The following is a 12,264-nucleotide window of genomic DNA, read 5'->3' on the forward strand; positions in this document are numbered from 1 at the left end:
CTTCCGATAAACATTCTGGAACTAAGAGCGATATTCAATGCTCTTCAGGCTTGGCCTCAGCTAGCTGCGGTCAGGTTCATCAGATTTCAGTCGGACAACATCACGACTGTAGCCTACATCAACCATCAGGGGGGAACAAGGAGTGGGAGCTCCATCCGGAGGTATTTGCCCAGTTGATTCAACTATGGGGCAAACCAGAACTGGATCTCATGGTGTCTCGTCAGAACGCCAAGCTTCCTCGTTACGGGTCCAGGTCCAGGGATCCCCAGGCAGCGCTAATAGATGCTCTAGCAGCGCCCTGGTCCTTCAGCCTGGCTTATGTGTTTCCACTGTTTCCTCTGCTCCCTCGTCTGATTGCCAAGATCAAGCAGGAGAGAGCTTTGGTGATTTTGATAGCTCCTGCGTGGCCACGCAGGACTTGGTATGCAGATCTGGTGGACATGTCATCCTTTCCACCATGGACTCTGCCGCTAAGGCAGGACCTTCTACTTCAAGGTCCTTTCAAACATCCAAATCTAATTTCTATGCGTCTGACTGCTTGGAGATTGAACGCTTGATTCTATCAAAGCGTGGTTTTTCTGAATCGGTCATTGATACCTTAATTCAGGCTCGAAAGCCTGTCACCAGGAAAATCTATCATAAGATATGGTGTAAATATCTTCATTGGTGTGAATCCAAGGGTTACTCATGGAGTAAAGTCAGGATTCCTAGAATCTTATCCTTTCTCCAAGAAGGGATTGTCAGCTAGTTCCTTAAAGGGACAGATTTCTGCTCTGTCTATTCTTTTGCACAAACGTCTGGCTGAGGTTCCAGACGTTCAGGCGTTTTGTCAGGCTTTAGTTGGAATCAAGCCTGTTTTTAAACCTGTTGCTCCGCCACGGAGTTCAAAGGTTCAAACGGAACCACTTGAAGAACAAAATTTAAACTCCATAGATATTAAACTTTTATCTTGGAAAGTTCTGTTTTTAGTAGCTATCTCCTCGGCTCGAAGAGTTTCGGAGTTATCTGCTTTACAGTGTGATTCCCCTTATCTGATTTTCCATGCAGATAAGGTAGTTTTGCGTACCAAACCTGGGTTTCTTCCTAAGGTAGTATCTAATAAGAATATCAATCAGGAGATTGTTGTTCCTTCATTATGTCCTAATCCTTCCTCAAAGAAGGAACGTCTTTTACACAATCTTGATGTGGTTCGTGCTTTAAAGTTTTATTTACAAGCTACGAAGGATTTTCGTCAAACATCTGCTTTGTTGTCTACTCTGGACAGAGGAGAGGCCAAAAGGCTTCTGCAACTTCTCTTTCTTTTTGGCTGAGAAGCATAATCCGCTTAGCTTATGAGACTGCTGGCCAGCAGCCTCCTGAAAGAATTACAGCTCATTCCACTAGAGCGGTGGCTTCCACATGGGCTTTTAAAAATGAGGCCTCTGTTGAACAGATTTGGTCTTCGCTTCATACTTTTTCTAAATTCTACAAATTCGATACTTTTGCTTCTTTGGAGGCTATTTTTGGGAGAAAGGTCTTACAGGCAGTGGTTCCTTCCGTTTAAGTTCCTGCCTTGTCCCTCCCTTCATCCGTGTCCTAAAGCTTTGGTGTTGGTATCCCACAAGTAATGGATGAACCCGTGGACTGGATACACCTTTACAAGAGAAAACAAAATATATGCTTACCTGATACATTTATTTCTCTTGTGGTGTATCCAGTCCACGGCCCGCCCTGTCATTTTAAGGCAGGTGTTTTTTATTTTTAAACTACAGTCACCACTGCACCCTATAGTTTCTCCTTTTTTCTTGCTTGTCTTCGGTCGAATGACTGGTGGTGGCAGTTAGGGGAGGAGCTATATAGACAGCTCTGCTGTGGGTGTCCTCTTGCAACTTCCTGTTGGGAAGGAGAATATCCCACAAGTAATGGATGAACCCGTGGACTGGATACACCACAAGAGAAATAAATTTATCAGGTGAGCATAAATTTAGTTTTTTCATAATTTTACAAATTTGATACTTTTGCCTCGGCTGAGGCCTCTTTTGGGAGAAAAGTTCTTTAAGTGGTGGTGCCTTCTGTTTAGGTCTGCCTGTTTTGTTCTCCCTCCCTTTCATTCTGTGTCCTCCAACTTGGGTATTGGTTCCCACTAGTAATTGGAATGATTCGTGGACTCTCCATGCCATCGGAAAGAAAACAAAATTTGCTTACCTGATACATTTATTTTTTCCCAGGCATGGAGAGTCCACGGCCCGCTCTTATTTTATTCAGGAGGTAGTTTTTGTTAAAACCTCAGTCACCTCTATACCTTTGTGTTATCATCTTTTTCCATTTCTCTTCGGCTGAATGACTGGGGTTATGGGTAAAGGAAGTGATACTTAACAGCTCTGCTGGGGTGCTCTTTGCCTCCTCCTGCTGGCCAGGAGTGAATATCCCACTAGTAATTGGAATGATTCGTGGACTCTCCATGCCTGGAAATAAATACATTTATCAGGTAAGCATAAATTTTGTTTTTCCTTTTTGTATTGGAACAATAAAATATATTCAAAGTTTTTACAATAAATAAAAATATATTTTTCCTATAGGCAGGGTGGTCATCATGAATTAGCCGATCGTCTTGTGGAAATACAGCATGAGCTGACTGATAGATTAGCTTTTTATTTATGTGGGAGAAAACCAGGTAAGTTAAAATATACAAAGTTTTACATTTAACAAATTCACTTTGTAAACAAAAAAACAAAAAAACTGCGCTAACACAAATACATCCAGTTCAATCAATTTAATAAAAGGGAATGAGTACAATAAAAATGCATAGTTGGTAAACAAGTAGTACAATACAGAAATTTGAAGCATAGAAAACCAGTACTTGCACGGTTAGATAGCAGTCCTAAACTGAAGACAGGAGTAAAAACACAAGCAATCGATCGACCGTGTCTCAGAGTCCACCCATAAATTACATATCATCTAAACCGTAAATGGGAAGTTTCTTAATTCGTAAACCTCTTGGGATTATTTTAGTTTTTACAAATCTCTCTGAAGAAAAAATATCCCATGGCACTCTTATCTCTTTTTTTTTTTTAAATTTATCTTGAAATAAGTCATGTAAATTCTCTGAATAATATCTGTTTATTCATTTAAATCAAATACGTTATTAATGTATTTCTCTCTCATCGTTCCTTTTATGAAAACATTCCATTCTGGCTGCTGCTCTTTAAAAACTCGCCATAACAAAAACTCCCAAGAGAGCGCCTCAAAACAGTTACCCTTGTGAACAAATAAGTAAAACTATATAAACTAATTTTTACATTGCCCTTTGAGATCAGACATTTAGTAATTGTGTCAGTATAGTAAGCTCAATGCTGTTGATATCTAATTTGAAAGACAGTCAAGTGTAATAGCAACTTCCTAAAATTGTTTTACTAATGTGTAGATATATATAATACAGATATATATATATATAATGTTTGTAATTAATGGAAATACTCTTTTTTTTTTTTTTTTTCTTTCCCCCGTCAGATCACAGAAATGGGCAGCACTTTATTATACCACAAATGGCTGACAGGTAAATATAGTATTTCCTTGGCAGTTTTGCCTTAATTGCTTTCTATGCAATGAGTATATCAGGCCAGATCCCTAGCATACTTTTACAAGACACTTTACAATGCAAAATAAGGTTTCCTTTGTCTCTCCCCCCCCCCCCATTTTCCATATTATGTTTTATTTGTGCAATATGTGTATGCACACAGTGACTCACAGAGTATACTTACCAGTCAGTATAGAGTTTGGCACCATGCATGTATACTTTGTGCTTATTGAGGTGTTTTTCAAATAAATAAATGAGTATATAAAATGTTGTTTAAACACTGCTTTGTTGCAGCTAATGCACAGTTGTATGCTGGAGCTGTCACATAAAAGTGCAGGTTTGATTGCAGGCTATAATGGCATTCGCATCATCTGATCTCCATTACCAGCCAGCTTTCATTGTGCTACCTCTGGTAAATCTTACATGAACAATTGTACAAATAAACAACTCGTTTTTCATATGTTTCATTGAATCTCACTGCCAGAAAGAAGTTAATGAGGATTAACCATAAATATAGTTGGAGTAAAATGAATCACTGTGGCACATATTTACATATTCAGACAGTTTGTGAGACCTGTTTTTGCCACAAGTATTCTTAACACGTAATCACGGATAGGGATTCTGGGTAAGGACATGCAGATGTGATGTGAATGTGAACTCTTGTTGATTTCTTTATCTTGCTGAGTAATTTAATAATTCCTATTTTATCACACAACCACTACTTTGTATGAATGGAGGGCCTCTTACTTTATTTTATGTGGTGCATATGTGTAGACAAGAGGAGTCCTTTAGTGTTACGCTGGTGAGATGTGTGGATTTGAGATAATCTACTTAATGATTATAGTAAAGTTGAAAGAGCCATAGAATTTGGTTTAATATTTAGAGCTGATGTATAATTTCCAAACATTTGTTAGCCATGGAAAGCAGCAAGCTCAGCTGTTGAACTCTTGTTTTTTACATAATAAAAGAAATGAACAGCTGTGCTGCAGCTGAATAAAGCCCTTATCAATAGCATCTTTGTCAAGTGGACAGTGTTTATGGAAATGTTGAAGCAGTTTATGTGAAATGTATTTTCATTTCTGTTTTTTGTTTTCTCCTGCTTTGCTTTGGAAAATAAGACGACTGTAAGTAATCTATATATATATATATATATAAATATTTTATTGGGCTTAACCAGTAGTAAATGAAAAATCATCTAGACATTTAATTGATATATTAATATATTATCTTTGTCTAAACAAGGCTGCTCTAATAGTGGTATTCTTAATTGTTGTTATATGATATGATATTTTTACTTTAACATATGTTCACGTTTTTTTCTGGGAAATCTTTGATCACTTATTTTTCCATGCTGCTAAACAGTTGTTCTGCTTTAAGTATAATACTATGCATTAGAAAATAGATAACCTGTTTCAAGAAAGGAAAACATAGAAACAAAATGCTAAACCTCTAGTAATAAATATTGCTTTTTTTTGTTTTGTTCGTTAACCAATCACTATTATTACAGGTACTTAATAAAATAAAAACTATGTTCTTTAACATATTCTTCTTATAATAATTTTTAGAATCAAGAATACAGTATCATAATTTAACTTTTGTACTTGTAAAATCATATTTAGCATTGCACAATTTATAATCCTTTTTTTTGGAGTAGGTAGAAGCTTCCCGAGGTCTTAAAACGTGCCACCTTTTGCAGTTTGTTCTGGTTCATATTTGCCCTTGGATATAGTGGCTTTAACTTTTCTCCAGTTTTACTAGCTTTTTTTTTTATTTACAGCATGCTGCTTACCCTTCCACTTTTTATTTTGCTTTCTCCCTTTACTTGGCTAGACTGTTAAACTGGTTTAGCAAAGTGGGTGGGAGTAGGGGTAACTTTTCTCTCCAATGATCTACCTTTTGCCATGGTCTCAGTGACCCAGTGGTCAGGAACTATATACTGTTTTAAGAGCTGTCATTTAGAACGTGGAGATAGACATTTAAGTAGACTTATATTAAACATTAAACACACTCCAAGAGCAGAGGGGAAAAAGAGAGATGCCTCTAAGCACAAAATGAGGGTAAAACGGAAGAAAAATAATCTTACCACTTATGTCTATGAAATGTAACTTTTATTGTTGCTACTAATAAGACAGCATAAGAAGAATACTGTTAGCTGCCCAACAAGGTTAAAAACACTACAGTACTTGTTGTATTTGCATAATGTTAAAAATGAAGTGTTTATTAAAGTCAACAATGGTGGCCAGCGATATAAAGAGATGAATACTGGGTTGCTATAGATATTCTAGATATCCTAGTGAGTAACTTGATTTTAACATTGGTATAAATAGAAACGGACAATATTTTATGTCCTGATTTGCAATTGGCACATCCTATAGGAGAAGAAACAACCCCAAGCCTCTGAGGAAGCAAAAGTGAAATGCGACCACGTTAGGGGTACTTGTGTTTTTTTTAACTTGCTCTTTACTAGTTGGTTAATTGTAGCTTAACATATTGTAATTTAAAAACACCTCATTCCTGGCACCCTAGCCAGGGTGGTGGATAGCGACAGTGGTTCTCTCACCAGACTATATACTGGTTGGCTCTTTATTCAGACAATCATTTAATGGTATTATTTAAACTAACTGGGTTATAATGTGCACTTACAAGGCACTCACTTTTGGGGCATTGTAAAAAACAACATCTATTTATCATATCGTAATTCTGGGTGTTAATGTATACTTATAACAGATCCCTGCTAGATCACAGTATACACAATTATATACTATGTCTCAATAGCAGGTTAAAATAATTACAATTTTACACCTTGGAAAATTAGAGGTTTGCAAGCATAAAGCTTGGGGTTGTTTCTTCTCCTATTGGATGTGCCAATTGCAAATCACAACATAACATATTGTCAGTTTGTATTTATACCAGTGTTAAAATCAAGTTACTCACTAGGATATCTATGACATCTATAGAAACCCAGCATTCATCTCTTTATATCGCTGGCCACCATTGTTGACTTTAATAAACACTTCCGGCTAGATTTAGAGTTCTGCGGCCAAAGGGGTGCGTTAGCTACGCGTGCTTTTTCCCCCCCCGCACCTTTTAAATACCGCTTGTATTTAGAGTTCACAGAAGGGCTGCGTTAGGCTCCAAAAAAGGAGCGTATAGCATATTTACCGCAACTGCAACTCTAAATACCAGCGGTGCTTACGGACGCGGCCAGCTTCAAAAACGTGCTCGTGCACGATTCCCCCATAGGAAACAATGGGACAGTTTGAGCTGAAAAAAACCTAACACCTGCAAAAAAGCAGCGTTCAGCTCCTAACGCGGCCCCATTGTTTCCTATGGGGAAACACTTCCTAAGTCTGCACCTAACACCCTAACATGTACCCCGAGTCTAAACACCCCTAGCCTTACACTTATTAACCCCTAATCTGCCGCCCCCGCTATCGCTGACCCCTGCATTATATTATTAACCCCTAATCTGCCGCTCCGTACACCGCCGCAACCTACGTTATCCCTATGTACCCCTAATCTGCTGCCCCTAACACCGCCGACCCCTATATTATATTTATTAACCCCTAATCTGCCGCCCCCAACGTCGCCGCTACCTACCTACACTTATTAACCCCTAATCTGCCGACCGCACCTCACCGCTACTATAATAAAGTTATTAACCCCTAATCCGCCTCACTCCCGCCTCAATAACCCTATAAGAAATAGTATTAACCCCTAATCTGCCCTCCCTAACATCGCCGACACCTAACTTCAATTATTAACCCCTAATCTGCCGACCGGATCTCGCCGCTACTCTAATAAATGGATTAACCCCTAAAACTAAGTCTAACACTAACACCCCCCTAAGTTAAATATAATTTAAATCTAACGAAATAAATTAACTCTTATTAAATAAATTATTCCTATTTAAAGCTAAATACTTACCTGTAAAATAAACCCTAATATAGCTACAATATATCGAATAATTATATTGTAGCTATTTTAGGATTAATATTTATTTTACAGGCAACTTTGTATTTATTTTAACCAGGTACAATAGCTATTAAATAGTTAAGAACTATTTAATAGCTAAAATAGTTAAAATAATTACAAAATTACCTGTAAAATAAATCCTAACCTAAGTTACAATTAAACCTAACACTACACTATCAATAAATTAATTAAATACAATACCTACAAATAACTACAATTAAATTAACTAAAGTACAAAAAATAAAAAAATATTTACAAACAATAGAAAAATATTACAACAATTTTAAACTAATTACACCTACTCTAAGCCCCCTAATAAAATAACAAAGACCCCCAAAATAATAAAATGCCCTACCCTATTCTAAATTAAAAAAGTTCAAAGCTCTTTTACCTTACCAGCCCTGAAAAGGGCCATTTGCGGGGCATGCCCCAAATAATTCAGCTCTTTTGCCTGTAAAAAAAAAAAACATACAATACCCCTCCCCACCACCCACATACCCCTAATCTAACCCAAACCCCCCTTAAATAAACCTAACACTTAGCCCCTCAAGATCTTCCTACCTTATCTTCACCATGTCAGGTTCACCAATCCGTCCTCCGAAGTCTTGATCCAAGCCTCCGAAGTCTTCATCCAAGCCCAAGCGGGGGCTGGCGATCCATAATCCGGCTGAAGTCTTCTATCAAGCGGCGGCTGAAGAGGTCCAGAAGAGGCTCCAAAGTCTTCATCCTATCCGGGAAGAAGAGGAGATCTGGACCGGCAACCATCTTGATCTAAGCGGCATCTTCTATCTTCATCCGATGACGAACGGCTCCATCTTGAAGACCTCCGGCGCGGATCCATCCTCTTCTTCCGACGTCCAACTGAAGAATGAAGGTTCCTTTAAGGGACGTCATCCAAGATGGCGTCCCTCGAATTCCGATTGGCTGATAGGATTCTATCAGCCAATCGGAATTAAGGTAGGAAAAATCTGATTGGCTGATGGAATCAGCCAATCAGATTCAAGTTCAATCCTATTGGCTGTGCGAGCTCAATCTGATTGGCTGATTCCATCAGCCAATCAGAATTTTCCTACCTTAATTCCGATTGGCTGATAGAATCCTATCAGCCAATCGGAATTCGAGGGACGCCATCTTGGATGACGTCCCTTAAAGGAACCTTCATTCCTCAGTTGGACGTCGGAAGAAGAGGATGGATCCGCGCCGGAGGTCTTCAAGATGGAGCCGTTAGTCATCGGATGAAGATAGAAGATGCCGCTTGGATCAAGATGGTTGCCGGTCCAGATCTCCTCTTCTTCCCGGATAGGATGAAGACTTTGGAGCCTCTTCTGGACCTCTTCAGCCGCCGCTTGATAGAAGACTTCAGCCGGAGTATGGATCGCCAGCCCCCGCTTGGGCTTGGATGAAGACTTCGGAGGACGGATCGGTGAACCTGGCATGGTGAAGATAAGGTAGGAAGATCTTCAGGGGCTTAGTGTTAGGTTTATTTAAGAGGGGTTTGGGTTAGATAAGGGGTATGTGGGTGGTGGGTTGTAATGTTGGGGGGGGTATTGTATGTTTTGTTTTTTTTACAGGCAAAAGAGCTGAATTATTTGGGGCATGCCCCGCAAATGGCCCTTTTAAGGGCTGGTATGGTAAAAAAGCTTTGAACTTTTTTATGTAGAATAGGGTAGGGCATTTTTTTATTTTGGGGGTCTTTGTTATTTTATTAGGGGGCTTAGAGTAGGTGTAATTAGTTTAAAATTGTTGTAATATTTTTTATTTTTTGTACTTTAGTTAGTTTATTTAATTCTAGTTATTTGTAGGTATTGTATTTAATTAATTTATTGATAGTGTAGTGTTAGGTTTAATTGTAACTTAGGTTAGGATTTATTTTACAGGTAATTTTGTAATTATTTTAACTAGGTAGCTATTAAATAGTTATTAACTATTTAATAGCTATTGTACCTGGTTAAAATAAATACAAAGTTGCCTGTAAAATAAATATAAATCCTAAAATAGCTACAATATAATTATTCGTTATATTGTAGCTATATTAGGGTTTATTTTACAGGTAAGTATTTAGTTTAAAATAGGAATAATTTATTTAATAATAGTTAATTTATTTAGTTAGATTTAAATTATATTTAAGTTAGGGGGGTGTTAGTGTTAGGGTTAGACTTAGCTTTAGGGGTTAATACATTTATTATAGTAGCGGTGAGGTGCGGTCGGCAGATTAGGGGTTAATTATTGTAGGTAGCTGGCGGCGACGTTGTGGGGGGCAGATTAGGGGTTAATAAATATAATATAGGGGTCGGTGGTGTTAGGGGCAGCAGATTAGGGGTACATAAGTATAACGTAGGTGGCGGCGGTGTGCGGTCGGCAGATTAGCGGTTAAAATTTTTTAATCGAGTGGCGGCGATGTGGGGGGGCCTCAGTTTAGGGGTACATAGGTAGTTTATGGGTGTTAGTGTACTGTAGAGCACAGTAGTTAAGAGCTTTATGAACCGGCGTTAGCCCAAAAAGCTCTTAACTCCTGTTTTTTTTTTCTGCGGCTGGAGTTTTGTCGTTAGATTTCTAACGCTCACTTCAGCCAAGACTCTAAATACCGGCGTTAGAAAGATCCCATTGAAAAGATAGGCTACGCAAATGGCGTAGGGGGATCTGCGGTATGGAAAAGTTGCGGCTGGAAAGTGAGCGTTAGAACCTTTCCTGACTGACTCTAAATACCAGCGGTAGCCCAAAACCAGCGTTAGGAGCCTCTAACGCTGGTTTTGACGGCTAACGCCAAACTCTAAATCTAGGCGTTCATTTTTAACATTATGCAAATACAACTAGTACTGTAGTGTTTTTAACCTTGTTGGGCAGCTAACAGTATTCTTCACAAGTGGTAAGATTATTTTTCTTCTGTTTTACCCTCAATTTGTGCTTAGAGACATCTCTATTTTTCCCCTCTGCTCTTGGGGTGTGTTTAATATATTGTACCTATGCCTAAGAACAACTACTTGCAGTGGCCTATAATACATATTTTCTCCTTCGTTTACAAGGCCAGCTAGTAGTAAAAATGTATATTTTCAGCTATGTTTTCTCTTTTGAAAAAATTTAATTAGGCTTGTTTGATCTGACTAGGTATTGCAGACATATCTTGCCACAAGAAAAAAAACTCAGACATATAAAGATTGCAGCCTATATGATCCAAAAGGCAGTTTTCAATTTATATGTTCTATACAAATCATCTATACCCAAAAGTCAATCTTTCTTACATTTTCAAACAAAGATGTTTGTTTATTTGAGAACACTGACATACCCAATGCCATTAAAATAGATTACGAAAAAACAGCTTATAAAACTAAAATCCTATTGGGGGAAAAACTCGCCACAATATTGCAATTTGGAAATTTTGGAATTCATAAAGATCTGTACCCATCCCTCATCACATCTGCAAGCTCTGAATCGCACTCATTTGTAATCTATGGAACTGGAACTTGGCGCTTAGTGCAAGTTCCACTGTGAAGGATGGCGGCATCACAAAACCACCTTCACAATATTTCAGAACAAACTAACTAAAACAAGAGAGTTCTCTATAAAACAGTCTACTCAAAAGGCTAAACCTGAGAACAGTTTAAAAGCAAAATAAAAACAAAACAGCGTTGTCAGCTATGAATTAGCAGCATGAGATACTTTACAGGGGCAATAGAGGCTTTATGAATCCCACATGATGTAGATGAAAAATACCAAACACATCTCTAAAAAGCCCACAGCCAGCCCCTCAACGTGCTTTCTCTTGTTAAGTGTATTCAATCCACGGATCATCCATTACTTATGGAATATATTCTCTTCCCAACAGGAAATTGCAAGAGGATCACCCAAGCAGAGCTGCTACATAGCTCCTCCCCTCACATGTCATATTCAGTCATTTTCTTGCAACTTAAAAGATAGGACGTTGTGAGAGGTCTGTGGTGTTTTTATACTTAGTTTATTTCTTCAATCAAAAGTTTGTTATTTTAAAATGACACCGGAGTGTGTTGTTTATTCTCAGGCAGTATTTGGAAGAAGAATCTGCCTGCGTTTTCTATGATCTTAGCGGCAGTAACTAAGATCCACTGGCTGTTCTCGCATATTCTGAGGAGTGAGGTAACTTTCAGAAAGGGAATAGCGTGCGGGGAACCCTGCAAACAAGGTATGTGCAGTAAATTATTTTTCTAAGGAATGGAATTGACTAAGAAAATACTGCTGATACCGATGTAATGTAAGTAAAAGCCTTTAATACAGTGAGAGCGACTGTTAGCAGGCTGGTTTAAATATATACAGTAAAGTAATTTTCTAAGGAATGGAATTTGACTGAGAAAATGCTATTAATACTGAAGTGATGTTATAAGCCTTAAATGCAGTAGGAAGACTGGTATCAGGCTTATCAATAGAGATACATGCTCATTAAAAAAGGGATGTTTAAAACGATTTTACTGGCATGTTTAATCGTTTTGTGAGGTACATTGGTGATAAAACTTGTTGGGGCATAAAATTTTTCCACATGGCTGACAATATTTCTGCATATAAACAGTTAACTGAAACTCCCAATATTGTAATATTGAGTAGGAGGGGCCTATTTTAGCGCTCTTTTGACGCAGTAAAAAATTCAGGCTCTGTCTTCCTGCTTCCTTCTGCTTGACCCGGGTCGTCTCCAGACAGCTTAAGGGACTTCAAAAGTCATTTTGAGGGAGGTAATCAGTCACAGCAGACCTGTGATAGTGGTTTTT

At 38.2% G+C, this 12,264-nt stretch overlaps 1 protein-coding gene across 8 annotated transcripts in view; it reads left to right on the forward strand.

Annotated features, from left to right (window-relative positions):
* Window positions 1-12,264, forward strand: part of GIT2 (GIT ArfGAP 2) — a 460,714-nt gene that overhangs the window by 149,182 nt on the left and 299,268 nt on the right. For all 8 annotated transcript variants that reach the window (XM_053702096.1, XM_053702097.1, XM_053702103.1 and 5 more), the window contains exons 7-8: window positions 2,559-2,653; window positions 3,490-3,535. In XM_053702096.1, coding sequence (XP_053558071.1) covers window positions 2,559-2,653; window positions 3,490-3,535 — 141 coding nt within the window. The remainder of the gene's footprint in view (window positions 1-2,558; window positions 2,654-3,489; window positions 3,536-12,264) is intronic.

The sequence above is a fragment of the Bombina bombina genome, chromosome 2 (genome assembly GCF_027579735.1).
Source record: "Bombina bombina isolate aBomBom1 chromosome 2, aBomBom1.pri, whole genome shotgun sequence".
NCBI lineage: Eukaryota > Metazoa > Chordata > Amphibia > Anura > Bombinatoridae > Bombina > Bombina bombina.